Source organism: Silurus aristotelis (assembly GCF_946808225.1).
Source record: "Silurus aristotelis genome assembly, chromosome: 25".
Lineage (NCBI taxonomy): Eukaryota > Metazoa > Chordata > Actinopteri > Siluriformes > Siluridae > Silurus > Silurus aristotelis.
In genome coordinates, this window is record NC_139598.1 from 2,425,476 (window position 1) to 2,451,453 (window position 25,978).

At 42.6% G+C, this 25,978-nt stretch overlaps 1 protein-coding gene across 7 annotated transcripts in view; it reads left to right on the forward strand.

The window, feature by feature from the left end:
- The window catches only part of rps6ka3b (ribosomal protein S6 kinase, polypeptide 3b), a 38,094-nt gene that overhangs the window by 10,242 nt on the left and 1,874 nt on the right, over window positions 1-25,978 (forward strand). For 2 of the 7 annotated variants that reach the window (XM_083529381.1, XM_083529384.1), the window contains 17 exons: window positions 12,034-12,150; window positions 12,799-12,880; window positions 14,334-14,414; window positions 14,510-14,589; window positions 14,669-14,775; window positions 15,722-15,759; window positions 16,457-16,599; window positions 16,694-16,764; window positions 19,810-19,898; window positions 20,133-20,197; window positions 21,201-21,303; window positions 21,602-21,723; window positions 22,774-22,896; window positions 22,993-23,082; window positions 24,007-24,165; window positions 25,106-25,267; window positions 25,373-25,449. In XM_083529381.1, coding sequence (XP_083385507.1) covers window positions 12,034-12,150; window positions 12,799-12,880; window positions 14,334-14,414; window positions 14,510-14,589; window positions 14,669-14,775; window positions 15,722-15,759; window positions 16,457-16,599; window positions 16,694-16,764; window positions 19,810-19,898; window positions 20,133-20,197; window positions 21,201-21,303; window positions 21,602-21,723; window positions 22,774-22,896; window positions 22,993-23,082; window positions 24,007-24,165; window positions 25,106-25,267; window positions 25,373-25,449 — 1,709 coding nt within the window. Of the gene's footprint in view, window positions 1-317; window positions 496-4,696; window positions 4,851-9,421; window positions 9,918-12,033; window positions 12,151-12,798; window positions 12,881-14,333; window positions 14,415-14,509; window positions 14,590-14,668; window positions 14,776-15,721; window positions 15,760-16,456; window positions 16,600-16,693; window positions 16,765-19,809; window positions 19,899-20,132; window positions 20,198-21,200; window positions 21,304-21,601; window positions 21,724-22,770; window positions 22,897-22,992; window positions 23,083-24,006; window positions 24,166-25,105; window positions 25,268-25,372; window positions 25,450-25,978 lie in introns of those variants that run through there. The other 5 variants (XM_083529380.1, XM_083529383.1, XM_083529386.1 and 2 more) reach the window with 4 other exon arrangements.

The window sequence follows — 25,978 nt, forward strand, 5'->3', positions numbered from 1 at the left end:
AACGTTTGTGCGATCGCTGTTGGATCATGATATCGAAATAAGTCGTCGGCTTTTGTCTTATTTTTTTCTTGTATTCCCTTTAAAACTGTGTGTGTGTGTGTGTGTGTGTGTGTGTGTGTTCAGGGTCAGAAGGTTGAGTGTGTGAGGGTGAGGTATTGGAAACCTTTTGCGAGAGCCCGAGATGCTCTCTCTCAGCCCAGCTGTGCCTCTTCCTGTGCAGATGTTGCCAGGGGAACAAGGACAGGACATGCTCTAATCTCAGTGCTGACCAGCAGCTCGAGGCCCTTCCTGGGCAGGCCCTTCCTCTGCCGATTCTTTTGTGTAGCATGTATGAGCACACATGGGCGGAGTGGCTTCTGCCAGGCTGCCTCAGCGTCTAGCCTGTACCGTCTGCGTGGTCTTGTTCCCAGCCGGCTGCATTGCTGGGGGATTTAATATGAAGACATGAAGATGCTGAAGATGTTTCCTACACGTTTCAGGCAGAAATTCGCACGGGTAGGCATTTTATACATTCACTTTTGTAAATGTTTTCCTGAACTTTTGCTCGACTCTGTGATCTGCTTCCTCCCGGTTGATTCTGTGCGACGATTCCCGAAAAGAGAAATAGGAGGGAGCACAAGAGTGGCAAGAGGGCACTAAACTTGAAGCCCCTCCTCTGGACAAGCGTACCTTACATTGGATGACAAATTCTCCTCAGAGTCCAGCAGAGAGAAAATCATTAAAGAACCAGCTGTATATGATCTTCACTCCCTCGCTCCATAGTCCACTTGATGGATGTTGCACGTCGCCATGTTGCTTGTTGGCATCGGATCCACAGCATCGGTTCTCATGATAAGCACCCAGCAATTAGCACACATCCGTTCTCTGTCCTGAGCAGCTCTGTCTGATCGTCACTGAAGCGCAGAGTGAAGTTGTTCATGAATATACTTCAGAGAAATATGCAGTAATGAGATGACGCAAGAGAAACAATGAACAATGGTGTATGTGTGTGTGTGTTGGACCATGTGGACAGAGTCTCTTTAATTGTGTCAGGATATTTTGTGACCGTAATACTGTATACAAGAATTTAACCGTGGAATTCTGGGAAATAAATCTGACCACTGAGAAACTGTAGGTGTCCTGAAGGTGTCTGAAAATGTCAGTAAAGATGAATGGCACCTTTGTGTATGTTTCTGGTGATGGAGGTGTGGCCTTGTGTGCTTGTGACAGCAAATGGGGTGTGGCTTTGTGCTGGGGACAGCAAAGGGGGTGTGGCTTTTGTGCTGGTGACAGCAAAAGGGGTGTGGTATTTGGGGATCCCATAGTGAAGGGGGTGTGGTCTTTGTGCTATAAGCATGAAAGGGGTGTGGTCTTTTATCTCCTTTTCCTCACTCTCCTTCCTCTTCCTTTATTCTCTTATTCTCTTTTTTCTCCCTTATTTCCCCACTTGTCCATGTTCTCCCACATTCTCCCATTTCATTTATTCATTCTTCTCTTCTCCTCTATTCTCCCTCATTTTGCCTCTTTACCCTTATATCACTCTTCCTTCATTCTCCTCAACTATCCATAACTCTCATCTCCCTCTTCTCCCTCATTCTCCGATTAATCTCGCCCTTCCCCCCTTTCCCTTCATCATCTCTCTCCTCTCTCTCATCTCCTTTGTCTCTTTCCTCTCTCTCCTTTCTCTCAGCTCCTTTGCTATCAATGTTCCTTTAATTTCCTCATCTGCCTCTTTTTTCTTCTCTTTCTTTTCTCTCTTCTTCCTCCATCTTTTATTTATGCTGAATCTGAAGGACCTTCTGATTTATCCTGTACTGATAGTAAAGTTTTTTTTCTCTCTTCATGAGTCACACATCTGAGTTCTCCATCTCCGTCCTCTTAATACACACATTTAAGTTTACATGTAAGTGTGTGTGTGTGTGTGTGTGTGTGTGTGTGTGTGTAAACAGATTGACTGTGAGATGGAAACATAAAAACCAGCAGTGAGTCTTCATGTCTCTCTTCTGAAGAACCATGTCGGGGTCTTTTGACCTATAAACTGAAAACGCTGAAAACACAAACCTCCAGGTCGTGACCTTAATGATGAGGTCTTTCTTCTCCAATCTGCTCTATATTTAGACCCTGATTATGATTTAGACTTGTTCCATCAGAGCAAATGAGCCTGAAACGTAACTCACTCTGGAACATCATAGCACGTGACCTGGTCCACTTCTTCTCCCTCATTCCTTTCATCAATTCATCAATCTTCCTGTCTTTGGGTCGCAAATGGAGACATCAAATCATCTTTTATCTCTCGCTCTCTCTCTCTCTCTCTCTCTCATTCTTTTTTCTTCATATATATATATATATATAAAATTTTTTATATTTATTTGTTGAGAATTTTATTCTTTAAAGAAAAATGCAAGGTAAAAAAGAACAAAACAAAAAATCACAATAATCATAAATTAAATCTGTATTTTTAATCAACTAATATAAAAAATATTAAACATGATACAAAAAGGTTATAAAAAAAAGCGTAATGCTTTGAAATAAAACGTATAAAATAAAATGCAAAAAAGTTCAAAAAAATTTAAATAAAAAAAAAAAAAAAAAAAAAGGAAGTATCATGTATGTGTGGTTCCACCGCTCCTTGCAGACATCAGTCCCTCGTGTGTCTGGACACGAGGACACGGGTCGAGGTCGGAACAGCGGGTCCTTACTGCCACGTCAGTTTGAGGAATTTTGCTTGTCGGTGAGCGAAAACATGTCGAACCCCTCTGTACAGACTGACCTTTACAAAGAAGCGTAACTTGAGTCCAGGAGGCCTCACAGCTGTTCCGGTGTGTTACGCAATTTATCTCTCACACTCTCTCACACACACACACACACACACACACACACACACACACACACACACACACACACACACACACACAGTTCTCTCTACTTTAGAGTAGAAAAGTGTTCTGACTTCCGCACAGCACTGACACTCGACTCCTTCTATTAGTGCTGATAAACATAATATAGGACAGGAAATGTCATACTGGGTGGCATCAAAAAAGTTAAGACTCGCTCTGTTTACAAGAAAGCACTTTATTTATCTACGTTTACACACAATCACCTTCAAAATAGTCCCCTTGAACAGCAATACAGTGCCCCAGAGTTCTTCAGGGACGTTTCCTGGAAGTCTTCTTTATGAAGTGCAGAAGTCAGATCGTGTGGATTGTTCTCCAACGATCATCATGCACAAGTTGCCAAATGGTTTAAAAAATTTTCAGGGTTTGAGCTCGTTCTTGATCTCTCGTCCTCTTCCATCGATGTTCTTCCTCTCTTGATTCGCGGGTGCCACTCGAAACACCTCGATCGACTCGAAGCAACGCCGTATGTCAATCGTATGTTTCGACCAACGTCTCTGTGGCAGATTTGGCCAGTTTTAAGCGGAATTTCACGTTTGCTCTTCGCTCTAACTTGCTGTCCGTGATGAAATCGCAGCAGACATGGTCACCAGATGCACAACTCGAGGTGTACAGAGAGCGATGTCTTTCGGCGCACTGACTTATTAAGGTCGGTGCTCCCTGTGACTGTGCGTGAAGGATGAAGTTTAGCTGTTCAACCTTTTTAGCCTTGTCATCAAGCAAACAAAACCTCGAGTGCTCTGCTTGGAGTGATCTGGTTGTTGAACGTACTTCTGCACAGGTCAGATAAAACAGGCAGCAAGTCAGCTTGTCCAACTCTCACTATCTGGACAAAAGTATTAATTCTCCCTGCACTTGAACTTGTAACCTGTTCCAGCATGACGATGATCCTGAAAAAAAAGCCAGCTGCATGATCTGCTTTCCATGGGTTGGACTGGAAGATCTCGTGCTGTAGAGCTCCAACCCTATCGAGCATGGACCAATGTTTTACGCTGACTGCACCCCAGGTCTTCTCACCTCACCACGGCTGAATGAATCTTACACAAATCTCTACAAGATCTAGTGGAACATCTTCCCAGGAGAGTGGAGCTCATTATAAGAGGAAATAGAAATGTGGGTGTTAAAAAAAAAAAAGGAGCACGTAGCAGTCGTGACTGGAATGAAATCTTTATCCCCAATCAGACGCGAGGATTCGGAACCCGCGTGCTCTCAGTGCGATGAGAGATGAGGGATTGTTTCATCACTGACTCCTGACGTGTGAGCGGACGTGACCCAGGCGCTAATCGCGTAGCGCGCACCAGCTTCCTAAATCTGTCTCACGGAATCCCACGCATGCGGCGGACGAAGGCCGCAGAGACGGAAAACGGGGTTCCAGGAGGCTTTTGTGTTCCCCCTGTAGGTAAACCCGACACCGACGTCGCTCCCTCCTGTTATTCTCGCCTGGCTTTGGGAGGTTAATGAACTGGCACAAAGGCAGAGGAAGCGCTCGAGTTTCCGATCCGTACATCACACGCAGGTCTCTGGCTCGGCACTCTGGGGGTGGAGGGGGGGTTACAGCATAGCGGTGCTTGGCTCTGCACGACAGGTGCGTTTAATCTCAGCTGTACAACCACAGTGCTCGTGTGTGTGTGTGTGTGTAAGAGCTGATGGAGAGCATGGGGATCTCCAGCGTTTTCTAAAAGTGGACTTTGGAAGGGAAATCTCGCACTTTGGCTAGAACGCGTCCCCCTCCTCCTCCGGGTTTTCCCGTTTACTCTCACACAGTGCTGGACATGCCAGTAATTGGGGGACACACTGGTTTTTTCATTCATACACACACACACACACACACAGCCGTGAACTGAAACGGGACTAGGCACACTCATGGACGGGGGGAAGACCTGGGCTGTGGCGCTCAGGGAAGCTCTGGTTTGCGCCGTACGTTTCAGACTCGAGGCTTTCCGACGTCTCGTCTCCAGGAGATTCTTCTGCCGAGCCGTGAGTACACGTGCACTCGGTCATTTACTCGTCGTTACACTTTAAATAACAATAACGTTCAGAATTATTTCAATTTCAATTTAAAACGGAGCGTAATAAAAACGTCCGACGTGGGACTCCCGAATGACCTGAATGAAAAATACCCGACCAAACGTCAGCACAAAATCCATCAGATGCTTCATTCAGCATTCTGACTTCGCTTCAGAAGTTCATATGGATCACTATGTGCTCACCAAATGCGACAAGAGAGAGAGAGACAGGAAATGGGAGAAGACGACACAGGGCCACTTCTTAAAATGTTTTACCTAGAACAAAATCTTCAGTTATTGCAGAACCTCCTCTATGAATAAGTTCTTCTAGATTGTATCATATTTATCATTTGTGCAAATGGCTCCAGGAAGGACATTTCTTCCTAAGAAAAGATCACCGCTGATCTTCTAGGTCAAGTTTTTTTTCCCCCCCCAATCAAAAAACGAAAACACAGTCTACATGGACTCTATTTTTTGAACAGTGTTCAGATGATCCACTCTTAAGAAAAAAAAAAGTAAAATTCTGTGTTGGCTCCATAAAAGACATTTTAGACCTTTTTCCAGACCAAATCTCTTACCATTGTGTTTCTAAAACAGGAAGTGACATGACGAGTCTAACCGATTACGTTATCCAACACCCAGTTCCAAGAGTGAGTCACTTTCACACACTTTATTTCCTCTCCTCACCCCCTGAAGAAACAAGCCTCAGATTCTGCTGAGAAATGTCATGCGTCTAGACACGCTCTTCCCCTTAACAATAGAAAACATGTACAGGTGGAGTGTTGCAGGTGACCAGGTGCGAAAGTCTTGGCGCCCACTTGGTGGACAGGGTCTGCCAGGCCTGAGCGCTGACGTGGTCTGAAACGGCTTGTTGTTCACGCCAATGTTCACAGCTGCTGTGGAAAATGCATGATTCATTTCACACTTCCTCTCTGGACTGGTTTATATCTCCGGGCATCGCTTTATTTGTTGATTATTTGTAAAAATTCCTGACGCATGACCACTCTTTTATATTAACGTCAGTAAATCTGCGAACAAATATGTGACGACCAATTGTCTAATGAAACCAGCGAGTTCTAAATCCATGTGAACCTGAACAGGTCAAGCTGCCAATTCAGAACCATGGCTTCTGCCCTAAACCGAGTTACTGAGCTCTTTGGTATCAGATATAGTTAATAAGAAATTATTTTACTTTCTTTCCTATGTCATTTTACTTCTTATGTATGTAAGATGATCTCATTTGTTTAAAAAAGGAACAGCGAAGAGGAGCACAATCCGGAATAGAATAGAGATTAATAGAAATGTTTGTAATAAAGTCAATCAAGAATAGAATTAAATAGAAGAGGCCCATTTGAATACGACTCAGTGGAATAATGGAATGAAGTGGAGTGAAATTGTTCCGAGTGGGGCATAGTTAAATAGAATAAAATGCACTGGAACATAATGGTGTGGAGTGGAATACTGTGGGAGTGGAGTGAAACAGAATAGATTGGCGTGAAGCAGCAGTGAGAGGAATAGAGTAAAATTGATCAGAGAGTGGAGTGGAGTGAAATGGAGTGGAGTAGAGAGGAACAGAATAGAGTGGAGTGAAGTGGAATGGAGTGGATTGGAGTGAAGTGAAGTGGAATAGAGTGAAGTGGAGTGGAGTGGAGTGAAGTGAAGTGAAGTGGAGTGGAGTGAAGTGAAGTGGAATAGAGTGGAGTGGAGTGGAGTGGAGTGGAATAGAGTGGAGTGGAGTGAAGTGAAGTGGAATAGAGTGGAGTGAAGTGAAGTGAAGTGGAGTGGAGTGGAGTGGAGTGGAATAGAGTGGAGTGGAGTGAAGTGAAGTGGAATAGAGTGAAGTGAAGTGGAATAGAGTGGAGTGGAGTGGAATAGAGTGGAGTGAAGTGAAGTGGAATAGAGTGAAGTGGAGTAGAGAGGAACAGAATTGAGGAGTGGAGTGGTGTGAAGTGGAATGGAATAGAGTGGAGTGGAGTGAAATGGTGTGGGAAATAATAGAATATGAAGAAACTGAATGAAGTTGAAGGAGTAAATGGGAACAGAATCAGGTTATGAGTGTAACAGTGCAGAATTGAAGTGTAACTTGGTGCACACACTGAATTTTAAATGGCTGTTGTGTCTGTGTGACTGATCAGACCTGTGACTGATCAGACCTGCCTGGACACTTCTGTAACTTGCCCAGGCTCCAGAGTGCAGCGTTCACACCCTGAAACATCTCCACGGTGCTACAGCAGGTTCTGTACAGAGCCTTTCAAACACAGAGCTCAGATTCAGCTCATGCTGATTTCTTGCTGCAGGAGTTCTCGAGTAGCCGACTCGCTCTAATTGAGTAGATCAGACAGCTTTAGATAAGCAGGCAGATTAGCAGTGCTTGTTTGCGGCATAGAGGGGCTTTCTGCAACACACACACACACACACACACACACACACACACACACATACACACACATACATACATTTGAAAGCTGTGAGAGCTCAGAATTTCCAAACAGAGGGTCCAAGCAAGAAGACTTTGATCACAAAGTGCATTTTCTGTCGGCTTATTTTTATGATCAAACACGTCCCCGATAAACAATCTGGTCTTCTGGATGAGAGCAGCGTGACCACAACACTCCATTACAACACAGACCATGAGATAGTTTTTAGCTTCTGAGAACACTTCCTGGTGGGTTCCTGACTGGATCCTGATTTCTGCATTGAACTTCGGTGTTTTTTCAGTTTACATGTTGTTATTAGGCTGTTTTTTGGGTTCAAATCTCAAGAATAAATACTTTTAGTTCATTGGTTTTAATCGTTGACACAGTGAGCAGCCGTGCTGATTTGATGTCACTTGCTCGGGGTTGAGGAGAAGGTCCATAGTTATGCAGAAGGAGCTGGAGCAGGTCCAGATCTACCATATAAACGCAAATCTAGTGTCAAAATAATGTCAAACGATGTCTATCTTTTCGAGTATTCACGTAATTACATAAATATTACATACATTTATGTCTGAAACTTCCTTGTGGCCTGTGTAATTTTTTGTGCAACAAAATTAAACTAACAATTAAAAGTAAAAAAAAAAAAAAAAAATGTATTCTTTATTCGTTTGCATGCATGTCAGCGTATGACCAAACAAAAATCTTTATATTACATTACTGTTTATATAAATTTCCCCAAATTTCGAATAAATTCCTATAAATTCCCGATAAGTTTCCAACTGCAGGAATATTAAAAAAATTCCCCAGATGAAGTTCTCATAAAAAAAGTCTCAACCGAACACAGAATTGGACCCATGGCATGGCTCAGTACAAAACGAAAAGCGTTTTCTGAAAACATCACACAAGCAACTCGTGTAAAAGGGGCGTGGCTATAATTTGTATTAATTTTTGTAATAATCGGAATAATTGAGAAATCCAGAATCGGATGTGCTTTCTGGATTGTAATGTACGAACGAGTCTCCGGAAGAAGGAACCCTGTGGAACTGGACGAGGCATCGAGCAGCGAGCGCGTTGAAAGTCCAGGGTGTGGTTGCCAAGTGTGCACCCAGGTGTCTTCAAATCCTTTGATTAAGAGGTGGGACGTGAACATCCTGCATCGTCACCATCTGCGGACTGAGTCACAGCCTGTAGGAATTTATGGTTGTTTACAGGAATTTATAGGAGTTCATTAAATAATTTTTATATAAACTGTATCATATACAAACTAATACAGATTCCCAGATATTTGTAATTTTTGACTTATTGTTAGTATAATTTAGTTGCACAAAAGCGCACACACGGCACAAGGAAGTTTCAGACATAAATGTATGTAATATTTACGTGAATATTTGCCAAGATGGACATTTTTTGACGTTATTTTGTGTGCAGGATTGAAAAAATGGTGTTATGTTATGGATGAATGCACAGAGCATGTAGGGGGCGTGGCCTCAGTGACCCTGCAGTAAGTGTGCTGTGTGCATGTGATGAATGTGCAGGTAGAAATCCAACTAATTGCATTAAATTTGGCTGTTAAAATAAAGATTATCCTGCAAGATGGTTTTTTCCCCACTACATTTAATTTCCCTGTAATTGGCTCACGTGCAATGTTCTAAATTCCCAGTTTATTCCCATTCATTCCCATATATTCCTGTTAATTCCCTCGGAAACTTTCCAGTCTTGCAAATTTCTGAAATTTGATAACCAAATTCAGGACACAACGCCGCCTCAACCAGACAGGAGATCGTTTAAACACGTGACCCGACCGTTTCCCGCACACTCGAATTTATTTCTCCTCCATCTGCAGTGGAAATCTCAGGGTTTCTTCATGTTCCTGATGTTTTTAATGTCTAAAAATAAAAAAAAAACCTGGAATATTGTATTAAAAATAAGGTTTGGATTATAAATAAAAGCTCTGTACTTAACCTGAGCTCATCTTCCTGCAAGCGTGAAACTTTTCATCTACCGAGCGAAGCGTTAGTTTCCATTCCTGGCACGTTCCGGATGAGGCGTGAATTACGCTCCTGTAGGTGGCGAGGGTGGTGATGATGACGAGGGCGGTGCGGAGATGTAGCGAGGGCGATACCGGAGGCGGGTTGCAAGCCGTATCGCTCTCTCTCTCCTCCCTTCCCTTCCCTTCCCTCCCTCGCTCCCTCTCTTTCTCACTCCTCCCTTGATTGCTCTGATATTCGTCCACAGCGAGGTGGAAGTTGCTCAGTGGAATCGGGAGCTGCTGCTGCTTCTGCAGCACACATTTCTCCTGTGCTCTTGCAGATTCCGGACCTCCTCAGCACTCGTTCAAACGCCATCATCCCAAACTTCGAAAAGCGAAACCCAGAGAAATCTCACCTTTGCGGAGATTCTCGCCGTCGTACACACCGGGTACTTCTCTGGAACAATACAAATCCAAAATCCGAGATCTCTGGTATGATCTCCAGCAACGTGGTTGGTCCATCTGGACCCGATAAAACCTCTTTCCACATGGCACCATGCCATCTCATATGAAGGAATCCAGGCGAAGCGGAGGAAGCACCATGGAGCGAGCGCCAGCCTCCACATCTCCGGACTCGTACTGGGACTCCCAGGTACTCAGACAGGGAAGAAGAGGGATCTGGGTTTGTTTCAGATCTGACTGACGCTCCGAGTTCCTGTTTTCGCGGCGGCTTTGCTGGTGCCCATGTTCTATATTCGGTTTTATTTTGGTTCGTGGTAAAAAAAATTAAATAAAGCACATTATTATTCTGTCGGTTTTCAGATAAACAATTTTCAAGAACGCTCCTGGACTCGCTATCGGTACTTGCGGTGACATCATCGCGTACCGCCGGGAGAGCAACACAGAAAAATAGAAAGAGAGAAAGAGAAAGGGAGAGGGAGAGTGAAAGAGAGCCCGAGCGCCAGGTCTTTAGTCACCCTCTCCTTCACACCCACTAACGGAGGATTGGGAGCGGTGTCATGGCAACCGTGTAGGAAGCCATCCTTCACGTGGGCTTCGTGCAAAGTCCGTTCACTATCTCACTCTCCTTTATTTTTTTTTTTCCTCTCACCATCACATCATCCCCGATCCCCTGGCCCTTTCCATCGGCCCCTCGACCCCTCCTCCGTGGTTTATGTGGCGATCCAGGAATAAAAGTGTGTTAAGCGGGGTGGAGGCGTGACGTGGGTGAGACTCGGGGGGGGGGGGGGGGGGGGTTTGAGTGTGTTCGGATCTGACGGCACTCCGAAGGAAGTCCGTGTCAGCGAGTGTGTGCAGGCATTGGATTATTATTATTTTTTAAACACGACACAGGAGGATGTGTCGAGGTTCAGAAACAAGCTCAAGGCTTTTCCCACTTCTTCACCAGCGAACACCTGACAGGTTTAAATAGCGTAGCGCTGCTCGATTCACATTTCTTGACTTGATCTCGATTTGAAATAAAGGCAAACTCATCCAATGTCTCATTATGAGATAAAATATTATGCAAATTTATTTTAAATACAAATTTGTTTATTGAATTTTTGTTATATTTGCTACCAGGTGTCTCAATTTAGACTCAAATCATATACAAATAAATACTTGCGTTTAAACTAAACTGACGTGTTTTTTTTGTTTGTTTGTTTTTTAAGCTAGAAATAAATAAATAAATAAATAAATAAATAAATAAAAGGGTTAATATTTTCCCAGGGAGAAATATTCCATCAATTTGCTTTTATTATTCGAAATATTTTCATTTAGTGAATTTTTATTTTTATTTATTTTTTGCGAGGTGACGATCAGGTCCACGGCGGAGTTTCGTTATGCAGCTCGATTTCATGGTTCCGTATTAAACCGCTGAACTTATTTTGTGTTGCCATGGAAACCACTCGGTTTTGTGGCGAGACTTTCAGCTTACCGGGTGTTGGTAAAGTCAGGTACTGATGGAGGTGAGGTGAGGAGGCCTGGGGTGTAGTCAGCGTTCACATTCATCTTCAATAGATTTGGAGCTCTAGAGCACGAGATCTTTTACTCCAACCCATTTATCTTCATGGAGCTGGAGCTTTGTGCACAGGTGCATCATCATGCTGGAGCAGGTTTGGATCTCGTAGTTCAAGTGAAGGGAAAATTTCATGCTCCAGCAGCCAAAGACACGTATACAAATGTTTGCTTTCAAGTTTCTCCGAACAGTTTGAGGAAAAACCACATGTAGCTGGACAAGTCCGGTGTCCCGATACGCTTGTCTGGATGGTGTAACTGGGATTAAACTCTACGTGGTGGACGTATTAAACCGGATCGCATTCAGTATCTGAGCGATTTGGTTGGATGGCGTGTTGAATGATCAGTTTGTGCTCATTGAATCCTTCGTTCCCAAATCGTACGTTCGGCTGAATGAGACCATCGTTTGCGAGGATAAATAGAAATCAATCTTCATAATCAAACACACACATACACACACACACAGCTGCAGCAGTGCCTTAATGAGGGGATGATTTGCAGTGTTTATTTAAATCGGCTTCATAATCCCGAGACAGACGGAGAATTTGAATGGGAAAAGACAAAGATTGTTGGTTCGGAACAAACTCACTAGTTTCGAAAGGTATTTATAAATATCTCATGAGTGGGAGGAGTTTGAGGCGCACCCTGATGACATCAAATGGTTTTCTAGTTCATTTCATTCTTCTTGATGATGTCGTGTTTATTAAACGAGCGAATGATTTTAATTCCCGTTTTGTATCACTGTGTCGCAGGATGACGTTCCGGTGAAGGAGATCAGCATTACGCATCACGTCAAAGAGGGATCCGAGAAGGCCGACCCCCAGCAGTTCGAGCTGCGCAAGGTCCTGGGTCAGGGCTCCTTCGGAAAGGTGCGTGTGTGTGTGTGTGTGTGTGTGTGTGTGTGTAAGCGAGTAAGTCATTATGCTTTTGTTGGTCTTCCACCTGCACTCAAAGGCAATTAGCAGTGATGTCCGGCTTCCTTCCTTTTTTCTTCACATCACGCTGGAGATCTTCTTCCTGGAGACAATCAGTGAAATGAGTCTTGGAGACCCGAGCCGTGGTCGCTGCAGATTAGTGTGGATTCTTTATGTTCTTGTGGGGGGGAATAGGGGATATATAAAAAAAAAAAAAAAGAAATAAACAAGGGATCTTAATAAATTTTTTTATTGAATTATTTTTTTTTACCCAAACAATAACAAAAACGATGAAAAAGAAAAAGAAAGCACTACAATGATTTAAGTCTAATGTAAGTTATGCAGTTTGTTCTCCACCCAGCAGCAGTGCAGTAGTTTTCCGGGGCGCGTTTTTTTTCTCCCACTTGTTTGTATTTTTTTTTCCCTCAGTAACTGATATGATTTCAAAGTAGTGGTGAATTAAAACACTTTAAACGAAACATAAGTAAAAGTGAAAAAATTCAAAGTACACAAAAAATACTTTGTTACAGTAAAGCGATTAAACATGGTTCGTTACTTTCCACCCGTGACGCCGCATGTCTCGCGTCTGTCTCACCGCTACAGGTGTTTCTGGTGAAGAAGATCACCGGGCCGGATGCAGGACAGCTGTACGCCATGAAGGTGCTGAAAAAAGCAACGCTGAAAGGTAGGCCGCTTTTACACAACGCAGAAATGAGACTTGTGAGTGTGAGTGTGTGTGTGTGTGTGTGTGTGTGTGTGTGTGAGTGAGTGTAAAAGAGGAAGCAGATTCAAGTGTTTGTGCAAAACCAGCCTCTAGTTCCCATGGTTTCAGCTGCTGCCCTCAGTTGTGTGTGTGTGTGTGAGAGAGTGTGTGTGTGTAAGTGTGTTGGCCGTATGGTCTTTGACAGGATGTTTTGATTGTGTGTGTGTGTGAGTCATGATGGTGAACTGAGAAGGTCAGCTCCACATGTAATCACTGTAGTTTAGTTAAGGAATAAATAAACAGCCCTTTTTGACACTGAAAAGCTCCACTTTGGACTAATTTTAGCAGAGTGTGAGCTGCTCCACCAATGCAGGAGAAATTACTCATAGGTGCATCACTGATCCAGCAGAAGCTCCGCCTAGCGCCTGAAGGAAAACTCTGGTATGAGTGCGTGTGTGTGTGTGTGTTTTGGTTGTGTAACGATACGCGTTTCGGTGCAAGGCTTCTGGTTCGGTGCACACGTGTCCCGAATGCAACCCTTTTTATGTGCAGAACAAAGTTACAATCTGAGTTCCCTCACGTTTGTTTGGTCTCCGCCTCCACAACAATTTCTCTTAAAAGTAATGCTGCATGTCAAAGGGAGCGATTCCGAGGAATCTGAGCGGAGAAGTGGAGATCTGGTGACTTCACTACTTGTAGATCTGAGAGAAGAAGTGAAGATCTGGTGACTTCATTACTCTGGGATCTGAGAAGAGAAGTGGAGATCTGGTGACACTTCTTTACTCTGGTATATGAGTGGAGAAGTGAAGATCTGGTGACACTTCTTTACTCTGGTATATGAGTGGAGAAGTGAAGATCTGGTGACACTTCTTTACTCTGGTATATGAGTGGAGAAGTGAAGATCTGGTGACACTTCTTTACTCTGGTATATGTGTGGAGAAGTGAAGATCTGGTGACACTTCTTTACTCTGATATATGAGTGGAGAAGTGAAGATCTGGTGACACTTCTTTTCTCTGGTATATGAGTGGAGAAGTGAAGATCTGGTGACACTTCTTTACTCTGGTACATGAGTGGAGAAGTGAAGATCTGGTGACACTTCTTTACTCTGGTATGTGAGGAGAAGTGGAGATCTGGTGAGCCCGAAGCACCAACATTCTAAAGACATAAAATGCTCGCTTCTCCATTGAGGTGTTCTATCTTGAGCGTTCTTGGTGCTCTCCTAGAGGAACGTTGGTTCTCTGATTCTGTCCCTCTGCTCTGCATGTTCTTTTTCTCTCCTTTATTTAATTAGTCATCCAGTGCCATCTGTGTTCTCCTGCACTCGCCAAAAAGCAAAGGCTCTAGAAGTGTGTGCTGTTATGTCGAGGTGATTTAGTGGAAAAGCTTAGCTGTGTGTGTGTGTGTGTGTGTGTGTGTGTGTGTGTGTGTTTTCAGTCCGCGATCGTGTCAGAACTAAGATGGAGCGAGACATCCTGGTGGAGGTGAATCACCCGTTCATCGTTAAGCTGCACTACGGTGAGTCTCGGCCCGTCTCCGCGACGATCGTTCTGTCGTCTCGTTTTTTTCTTTTTCTCATCCTCTCTCTCTAAAATCCATTCATCCATCACCAGCATTCCAGACGGAGGGAAAGCTTTATCTGATTCTCGACTTCCTGAGAGGAGGAGATCTGTTCACTCGTCTGTCCAAAGAGGTACGGCGTGTACGCAGTGTGTAAGACGTAAGTGTGTGTTGTTGTTTTTTTTAACGATCTATTCACGATGCGTCGTCAGGTGATGTTCACTGAGGAGGATGTGAAGTTTTACCTGGCTGAGCTGGCTTTAGCACTGGACCATCTGCACAGCTTGGGAATCATCTACCGGGACCTCAAACCAGAGAAGTAAATCAGAGCAGCTTCATGTGATGAAATGAGTTATCACACAAAGTGCACTTTTTTCCCTTTCCAATAGAAATGCCAATGAAGTGCACATCTGGAAAGATTTACGGTTGTGTCTAATTGTTCTCTGGAAGCCCCGCCTCCTTTTTCTTGTCTCTCATTGGCAGACATTTTTTCCCGTGTTCTCTGGTCTCAACCTGATTTTCCTGTTTGTGTTGAAGCAGCAGTTTTTCCTGATCACTGACAAACCATAGCTTTTTCACCAAACAAACCCAAACCCTCGATCAGACATCAGACATACTCGATTACTATTTGCCTCAAATGGAAAGGGGCGGGGCTTGTAGAGCCATTGCTAATTTCTGGGCCAAAATCCTGAGACAATTGTGAGTGCAGCACAAAGTCCAAGCTTCTGGTTACACATTAATTGCACAATTATTGCACGTTAATTACAGAATTATAGCTAGCCAACTTTCAGACATTCTTTTAGTAAAAAAGGTCATCTGTTTTCCTTCCAACACAAACAAGTGACAGATGGAGTATACGTTTGAAATGATTGATATTAAATGGTCTACTGGAGACTCCTCCCACTTTCACCTCACCTCTCACCTCATTGGCACATTTTTGTGGCCGGTGTTAATTACATGTTCAATCAGTGAACTCTCAGTGAAGGCAAAAAAAAACCCCTCATATTAATACTTTTATTTTATATTTTAATAATATATATACACGTCCCACCAATCGTATGTCTGAAACGCACCAATACACCACACTAGCGCACTACGTCACATTTTTCTAGCGCTGTGAGTTGATAATGCAGCCTCACACACACACACACACACACACACACACACACACACACACACACACACTTTATTTTATCAGAGAGGTTCAAGTCTGTCATCATTTAACCATTAACAACTTTCTGACGTTGAGGTTTGTGTGATTTCAGCATCCTGCTGGACGATGAAGGACACATCAAACTGACCGGTGAGTCACATGACTACCTGTTGCTATGACATCACTCGTGCCTCAGTAAACTGTTTTATTTGTACATATATTTTACAATTTACACAATTTACTAAGTTGTTCACAGCCTATTACTTTAATCGATTTGCCGTTTTACACTATCAGGTTGACTATTCTACATTTATAAGAACTCCAGCTTCAAGTTTAATAGCACTTTAATAATGTAATAAATATAATGTTTTAAAAATGTTATATTTGATGATGTATATGATGTTTTTCCCATTTTTCTTTTTTTTCTTTTTTTAACTAAAGATTGCGGACCCCCTAGGGGTTGCAGACCCCCTGTTAAAGACCCATGATCTAAATATTTCCTAAAATGCCAGTAAATTGTGTTAAAGCTGCAGTGTGTAGGATTTTCGTAATTCTGCCAAGCAAACCCAAAGCCTGAGTCAAAATTACACACGGTTTCCAAATCGCCTGTGAAGAAAAAGGGGCTAAAAAAATTGGGTTTGAGTCACAATTCTGGGCTACAACAGTGTAAACAAGTAGAACAGGGAAATGAGTGGAATTACATTTTTGTAATGTACTTTTAAAGTGTATTAAACGATTTTCACTCGACATTTTCCGTGTACGTATTATGTCCGAGTGCATCCCAGACATCTACACGTTGTGTATCCTGATCTCACTGTGTGTGTGTGTGTGTGTGTGTGTGTTTTAGACTTTGGCCTAAGTAAGGAGTCGATCGATCACGAGAACAAGGCGTACTCATTCTGCGGGACGGTGGAGTACATGGCTCCCGAGGTGGTGAACCGGCGAGGCCACACCCACAGCGCCGACTGGTGGTCGTACGGCGTGCTCATGGTGAGCACCTCGCCTTCGTTGTAGCTTTGCGCGCCTATGAAATGGCACGACGCGATCTTGACCAGCGCCTGGTTTGTTTTCTTTCTGCTTGCAGTTTGAGATGTTAACTGGAACCCTTCCCTTCCAAGGGAAGGACCGCAAAGAGACCATGACCATGATTCTAAAGTGAGTGCTGGGTTGTGTTTCAATCACAGAATCGCAGCACATGCAGGTAGTCCACAACTAACGATTGAGATGTTAAAAAAAATATCGCAAGTCGAGACATGGCCTTACCTACCCAGGAGTCTTAAAGAATGCTGATCAGTATGGGGTTGTATTTTACAGTACCATACTGTATAAACTGTGCGGTATATATTAGAGGTCTTCGGTTTTGCTGATTAATCTGCACCGATTGTTAATTGCTGCAACTAGCGGCTATCAGCAAAAACGCAGCTACGTTTGTCTGACGAAAAATCGCCAAACCATCAGAGATTTGGGAATGTACATGAGATACATGAGACAAAATCAAAACAAAATCTCTGAAAGCCTCACATGCAGCCATGACGAGATACTATAGAAAGTGCTCGAGATCATTAGAAGGTGACAGAACGTCAGAACACGTGATATAAACAGTTTTGCACTTAAGCACATATCAGTGAACAGTTCACCTCAACAATTATGAAACTGTAATGAAAGGAGATTCTGGGTTAAGGATGAGGACCATAGAGTCTGGTTCCTCTTAAGGTTTCTTCCTCATACCATCTCAGGGAGTTTCTTCTCACCACAGTTGCCACCAGCTCACTTATTAGGGATCATCTTACAATTATAAGGAACAAACTTAGACACACTAAACCTTATACATTCTTTTATACAAAATTATAACCGCTTTATCTCCATAAATCTGCTTTTAGACTATGTTCATTGTTTAAGTGAATGAATTGAAAGCCCCAAAGATACACACGTTGGATCACTGGAATGTTGGCAGTGATGTATTTCACGTCCTGCCCCCTCAACTTTCAGCCTGACTGTTTGGGAGGTTAAAAAAAGTCACTCTGCGCTTTACCCAGTTCATCTCTAGAGCTTCAGCTTGAAGTAGGATTCCATGTAGAAGCACGCTGGCAGTTAAGTGTGAACAAGGCCGTGCGTTAATGGAGGACGTGGTCATCGTTTGGTCCCAGTGCCCTCAACACTTCACCTTCTGTAAACACGAATGTCTGGATGGAGATCAGAGTGAGTAATGCTGATTGAAGGGGCTCGTAATGAAGAGCCCCAGGCTCGGGCAGATGTGTGAGATGAGCTCGAGTAGCAGAATAAATGGCGCGAGCTTGAAGCCTGGAGAAGCTGAGAAGAGCACAGAGGCTTCTGTATAACAGAGTTTCTTCACTGGAATGCAGATGAGTCAGTTTTCTAGGGCAAACTGACTCATGAAATTAACAATAGACCGTAGATACTAAATGAAAGGGGAAAAAAGAAAACTCAAAAAGAAAAAAAAAGCATTTTATAAACATGCACGACACAGTCAAAAGTTTGTTTTTGAACATCCTATTCCACTTAAATTCCCCATTTACTGCTATAATGAGCTCCACTCTTCTGGGAAAAGGTTCCACTAGATTTTGTGGAGATTTGTATGACATTTCAAAAACACTCAAATGTGTTCAGTAGGGTTGGAGCTCTATAGCAGGAGATCTTCCACTCCAGCCCATGTAAAGCAAATCTTCATGGAGCTGGCTTTGTGCACAGGGGGCATCGTCATGCTGGAACAGGTTTGGGTCTCCTAAATTGGAAAATTTCTCCACTGGGTTTTGGAGAATGGCTGTGGTCTTAGCTATTTAATTTTTAGCGGGTTTTTTCCCTTAAAGTTTCTGATGACCTCATAATGATCCAATTCATTTTTATTTGTAGAGCACTTTTAACAATGGGCGTCGTCTCAAAGCAGCTTTGCAAAGTTACATTTGTGTCTGTAAGTTTGTTCTCTAATGAGTGAGCCAGTAGCGTCTGTGCCAAAGAAAAACCTTCCTGAGACGACATCAGGAAGAAACCTTGAGAGGAACCAGACTCTAAAGTTAACACGTCCGAATGTCCGTTCTTATTCAGGCTGACGTGCAGTATGTGAACTTTGACACGTTTGTTCCTCCTGCAACAGTTTTATTTGATTTCTCACACTTGGTCCTGAGTGAATGATTAGCAGAATAGCCCCGAAAACCAGCAGAGAAGCGCTCAAAAGTTAACACGCCGTTACCGATTTCTCACGCGTTTCTACACACGGTGCTGCTAATCAGTATGGGTTTATAACAGCCAAGTAGACAATGTTCCACCAGCTGCAGTCTCGCTAATCCAGATGTTCCATCACATCCGTCCCGTCCGCATTCATCCACTAGTCAATCCATTCTTCCCCTGAATCCCATATTTAACGGTCTGTCCATTCCTTTCTGTCAAATCAGTTCAAGCATTTTATCTCTTCAATCCATCCATTTCTCCATCAAATCCATCTATCTAAACCGTCTGTCTGTGCATCATCACATCTAACTTATTTATTCATCCATCCATCCATCCTGTCTAATCACATCTATCTATGTCTGTCTGTCTGTCTGTCTGTCTGTCTGTCAACTGAACTCATCCATTCAAATAGTTTGTCTGTTTATGCAGTAATTCACACTTTTATCTGTCCCACACATCCATCCATCCATTCAGCTTATTCACTAACGTTTCCGTCTCTCTCTCCATCTATTCATCCATCCATTCATCCGTCCATTAAATTAATTACATTTATTTTTTTCATCTCTCCATCCATCCAAGAATCCAAGGTGCCTGTCCGTCTCATCCAGTCACTCCTCCTAATCTGTTTATCCATCTCGTCTATTTATCACTCCTTTATCCCTGCAACTCATCCATTTAACCCATCCATCCATTCTCATCCTTTCATTTATGAATTTATCTCCCATGCACTCATCCATCCAAATATGTATTATCCATCCACCTGGTTCCATCTCATTTACCCATTTATATATCCACATATCCATCCTTAAGCTCCATTTCATTGATCCAACCATCCGTTGATCCATCTCATCACCACTCAGATGTTCTTCCATCCTTTCATTATTAATGCACTCGTTTTTGTTCTGATCCACTGAATCATCCATGCATAAAAAATGTACACTGCTCTCAGATTGGGGGAAATCAATTTGATGATGATTTAATTTGTTCTTCCTAACCTGCTTGCTTCTGCTGTAGGGCGAAGCTGGGCATGCCTCAGTTCCTCAGCTTGGAGGCGCAGAGTCTCCTCCGCAACCTGTTTAAACGGAACCCCTCTAACCGGCTGGGTGAGTCGAACACCACACACACACCCACACACACACACACACACACACATCACACCCAACACACCCACACACACATACACCACACACACCCCCACACACACATCACACCCACACACACACACACACACACACATTCTATGTTTTACTCTTCAGTACAGAATTAAAAAAATCGTACTGTTGGTAGCGATGACTGACTTTTTTTAACTGAAACACAGCTATTGAATGTTTGTACAGGTGCAGGTCCAGACGGAGTTGAAGAAATAAAGAGACACCAGTTTTACGCTTCTATTGACTGGAATGTAAGTGTGTGTGTGTGTGTGTGTGTGTGTGTGTGTGTGTGTGTGTGTGTGTGTGTGTGTGTGTGTGTGTGTGTGTGTGTGTGTACACTCACCATAGGTGCACCCTAGTGTTATTTCCTCCTGCCAGGAAGATTTCCTGACAGTGACAATGTTTTATTTATTAATGAACAGCAGGTTGCAAGTTTCTGTTATTATTTATATATTTTATTATAGAAAAACAGAATCATTATTTACATCTACAGCATTTGGAAGACGACTTCATCCAGAGCATCTTGCAATTATCTAAGGGCCCAGCAGTGGCAGATTAGTGGTGGGGGGATTTGAACTCATGACCTTCTGATCAGAAGTCCAACATCTTAACCACTGAACCACCCTAAAATTTTCTTGATAGCTGGTAAAAAAAAATAATAATAATAATAATTTAGTTTATTAATGTTTTGGATCGTGTGACACATTTGCCAAACAAGGCTCTGAGTTCTTACAAAATATTTTGCTTGCTGACCCTTATTGGTGACTCACTGCGTTTTTAAGCAGTTACGTTATTCATCCGCCCATAAATAACAAGAAATGACTGATTTCGCAAAATGTAGTTGAGTAAAAAGTAAAAAAATTTGGTTTTGAAATGCAGTGAGGTTCAAGTAAATGTTTCCCCAAATGGAAACACTTCAGTAAAATACAGATACGTGAAAAAGCTACTTAAGTAAAGTAATTACATTTGCGTCAATACTGTATATACATGACCTCTATGTGAAGAAGTAATTGGCTCTATAACTACATCGCTGTTTAATTTTTAGCCACTCAGCTTTTCTCCCCTTAATGAAGGAAATCAGCACTTAAAAACTACATCCCCCCTTTAAATAAGATGCTGAATGCATTTCATTGGCTCTTTTACTTTTATTGGATATCCAATCTACAGAAACGTGAGCACATTCCCCGAGTGCACTGGTGACGTGAGCTTCACCCCGTCGAACGCCGGCGTTAATCTGTTCCTTTCTTTCCTCAGAAATTATACAGACGAGAGCTTCATCCTCCTTTCAAACCTGCTTCTGGGAGACCTGACGACACGTTTTACTTCGACCAAGAATTCACAGCGAAAACCCCCAAAGGTACGGCACCGGCGCAGCCGTTTAACCTCGTGCATCGTTGGTTTCGCCAAATCCCACAAGAGTAATGAGTTTCTCTGGAAATATGTAACACGGCTCCGCAGAAATGGATAACAAAAGATAACAAAACAGCCGAGAGGAGGATGTTTACTGCATTACTCATAAACCTCTAAATAGTGTAGGGGGGAAGTCAAACAGGATGTTTTTTTTTTTTTTGGTGTGTGTGTGTGTGTGTGTGTGTGTGTGTGTGTGTGTGTGTGTGTGTGTGTGTGTGTGTGTGTGTGTGTGTGTGTGTGTGTAGATTCACCAGGTGTGCCCCCTAGTGCCAACGCTCATCAGCTCTTCAGAGGTTTCAGCTTTGTGGCCATCAGCTCAGAAGAGGAAACGCAGCCATTGCAGAGTAACGTGAGCTCTATAGTGCAGGTAAACACACACACACACACACACACACACACACACACCTTTCCTCCAAGAGAATGGACAGTTATGGAGTTATGAGGTGGTATCTAATAGTTTCGAGACAATATTGTAAATGGTGCTATTCTGATTACGTGCGTCCCCACGTCTGCGGACAGCAAGTTTAGAACAAAGAGCAAACGTGAAATTACGTTTCATATGCGTAAGACCATCACTGGAAGAAATACCACCTTCTGACCTCAAACATTTAATCTGCTTATACATCACACCAATTATTACATTTAAGATATACAATAAAAGTTTACTAAACAAACAAACATCCCTGGAAGACGACGAGAAAACAGGAAAACGTGAAAATATCGAAACCATTAGGCAACTCGTGCATGACGATTGTCGGCGAACGATCCACACGATCTCACTTCCGCACACGGATTTGGCTCCTTCTTCCTGAAGATGAAGAGTCAGCTCAAAGCTCGCCGTTTTGACACCATCGCGGAGATCCAGCACCAATTGCAGAAGGTCTTCAAAAGGAAGACTTCCAGGACACGTACATTCATCGTGAACGGCTGACCAAGCCAAGCAGCAAAAGATCAAGTGTCCAGCTTTTTGGTTCAAAAGCATATTTGTTTGCACAAGTAGGAAAATAAGGAGAAGGAAGTGGCCAAGAAAGCGCTCGGAGAAACCTCGGAAGGAAATGTTCTCTTTAGAGGATCTTCTTGTGAAATCCATAATCGGATTATTATTTTGGGGGCCAATACTTTTCAAATTAAAATTTCGAAAGAAAAGTAGATTCACCATTTAAAGATAAGAAAATATGGACAAAAGTTTGTGGACACCTGACCACGAGACCTTTTTTTTTTTTTCATCCCATTCCACGCTTTTGCCATCATAATAAACAAGTGTTGTTCCACTAGATTTTGTGGAGATTCATTCAGAGTTTGTAAAGTCAGGTGCTGATGTAGGTGAGAAGATAAAGGAGGCCTGGGGTGCAGTCAGTGTTCACACTCATCCCAAATGTTGATGAGTCTCACACTGTTTTTTTTTTTTTCGCAGCAGCTTCACAGGAACACGTCTCAGTTCGCCGACTTGTACGATGTGAAGGAGGACATCGGCGTCGGCTCGTACTCCATCTGCAAACGCTGCGTTCAGAAAAGCACCAGCATGGAGTACGCTGTCAAGGTGACCGCTTCGTTTCTGCCTGTAACTTAATATTCCTGGGCGTAATAACTCGAATTAACGTTCTAACCTTGTGCACTTTTTTTCATTTATAATCAGATCATCAATAAAGCCAAAAGGGATCCAAACGAGGAGGTGGAAATCCTTTTGCGCTATGGCCAGCATCCAAACATCATCACGCTGAAGGATGTGAGTGAGTGTGTGAGTGTGTGAGTGTGTGAGTGTGTGAGTGTGTGAGTGTGTGAGTGTGTGAGTGTGTGAGTGTGTGAGTGTGTGAGTGTGTGAGTGTGTGAGTGTGTGAGTGTGTGAGTGTGTGAGTGTGTGTGTGAGTGTGTGAGTGTGTGTGTGTGTGTAAAATGACCACTCAATGTAACATGATCCTGTTAATGTCTTAAGAGAATATTTACGTCCAAATCGATTCGATAAGTTCCCTCTTTTTTATGGGCGTGAAGCCAAGTTTCTCTTTAGTTCAGCTAGGATGCGTTCCGTTTCCATGCTTTAATCAGCTGCAGATGTTCTCTTTCCAAGCGAGATATAAGCGAACTGTCCCACATACACACGGTGTTACAGGGTTGCAAACGGGCAGACCATTTTCGGTAAATTACCCGAAACTTTCCGTGGGCAATTTTTGGACATATTCCAAGTTGTGAAAAAGTACCAGACTTTTACAGGAATTCATTAGAAATTTGGGGAAATGTATATAAACTGTATCATATACAAACATTTAGTTTGGTCATAAGCTGATGTGCATGCAAACTAATACAGACATTTCTGATTCGATTGTAAGTCGGACAATTTATGTTTTATTTATTACTTCTTTGGACTGAAATGTAGAACTGTGGATTCGATATTCAATGTCTGCTCAGTAGTCGTTATGACAGTTGTATAATTTGCGGAATTACACACGGCACTAAGAAGTTTAAAACGTAAATGTATGTAATATATATGTAATTTTTGTGAATATTTTCAACCACATTGAAGTTCCCTGTTATGGGCTGAACACCTGCAATTCTGTAAATTTACAGTTAATTCCCTTTAATTCCCATGGAAAGTTTTCATCGCTGCAGTTTAATCGCTGCTCATGGTCAGGAAGTTGCTCTCTGTGTTGCGCAGGTGTATGACGACGGCCGCTCGGTTTTCCTGGTGACTGAGCTGCTTAAAGGAGGAGAGCTGCTGGATAAAATCCTCCGCCAGAAGTTCTTCTCTGAGAGGGAGGCCAGTGCAGTGCTCTACACCATCACCAAGACTGTGGAGTACCTTCATACACAAGGGGTATTAATAATCATACTCCAGCATTCCATATCCTACTCCGTCATTCCATATCCTACACCATCATTCCATATCCTTCCCCTGAATTTAATATCCTACCTTAGCATTCCATATCTTACCCCAGCATTCCATATCCTACCTCATCATTCCATATCTTACCCCAGCATTCCATATCTTACCCCAGCATTCCATATCTTACCCCTGAATTTAATATCCTACCTCATCATTCCATATCTTACCCCAGCATTCCATATCTTACCCCAGCATTCCATATCTTACCCCTGAATTTAATATCCTACCTCATCATTCCATATCTTACCCCAGCATTCTATATCCTACCTCATCATTCCATATCCTACCCCAGCATTCCATATCTTACCCCAGCATTCCATATCTTACCCCAGCATTCCATATCCTCCCCCAGCATTCCATATCCTCCCCCAGCATTCCATATCCTACCCCAGCATTCCATATCTTACCCCAGCATTCCATATCTTACCCCAGCATTCCATATCCTCCCCCAGCATTCCATATCCTACCTCATCATTCCATATCCTACCTCATCATTCCATATCCTACCTCATCATTCCATATCTCACCCCAGCATTCCATATCTCACCCCAGCATTCCATATCTCACCCCAGCATTCCATATCTCACCCCAGCATTCCATATCTTATCCCCACATTCCTTCATTCCTATAATGTAATCATTTCCCAGCATTTTATATCATACTCCAGCATTCCAGATAATATCCCAGCATTCCTATCAGAATAAATAAATGATCAGAATCAGTGGACTTTATTGATCCCACAAGGAAATTGTTAAATTCATAAGATTCATCCCGGTCATTTCATCCCATGCCAAGTGTTGAAGTGCATACTGACACAGGAGAACCTCAATCATTTATCACTTCATGTGTACTTCCCGTATTGTCTTCTCAGGTGGTCCACAGAGACCTCAAACCAAGTAATATTCTTTACGTGGACGAATCCGGAAACCCCGAGTCCATCCGGATCTGCGACTTCGGCTTTGCCAAGCAGCTGAGGGCGGAGAACGGCCTCCTGATGACGCCATGCTACACGGCTAACTTCGTAGCACCGGAGGTACAAATCTTAAATCTTCTTTCACTCTTTTCACTCTTTCACGTATAAACGAGTTGCGGTCATGTAATGCAGGTTAAAGCAGAAGTGCATGATTGTGTCCTGTAGGTGCTGAAGAAGCAGGGTTACGACGCCGCGTGTGATATCTGGAGTCTGGGAGTTCTTCTCTACACAATGCTTACAGGGTAAATGTGAACGATCGAACGGTGGTGCGAATGTGCATTCCTTTTCTTTTTTTTCTTTTAAGTCAAATAAGAAAGATTTTGAAGATGAATTTGCAATCTTACATATTTCCTCTCTATTACATGTACAAATAATACAATCAAAATTGGAAAAAAGAGACAAAACAGCAAAAAAACCCCACCACACAACATCCCTTACAACACCTGTTTACATCAGGGGTTTTGAACGTTTTTCAGGTCAAGGATAGAAAATATCCAACATTAGCAGTAATATTAATAGAAACCCATCATATTACACTATTTATATTATATTAAGATAATTAGAACGTTGGTGTTGTTGTACATGCATCATTGTCATCGTTTTCATACATGTTCAAATTTTTCTAAAAGATTTTATCACAATTTATTAATTTATATGCAGATCATTTATTTTATTTTGTTATTTTATTTTATTTTAATTATAAAATATATATTTAGATATAGATATTTACAGGAACATCAGCTTTTAGTTTATAGAACTTTATTGTAATAC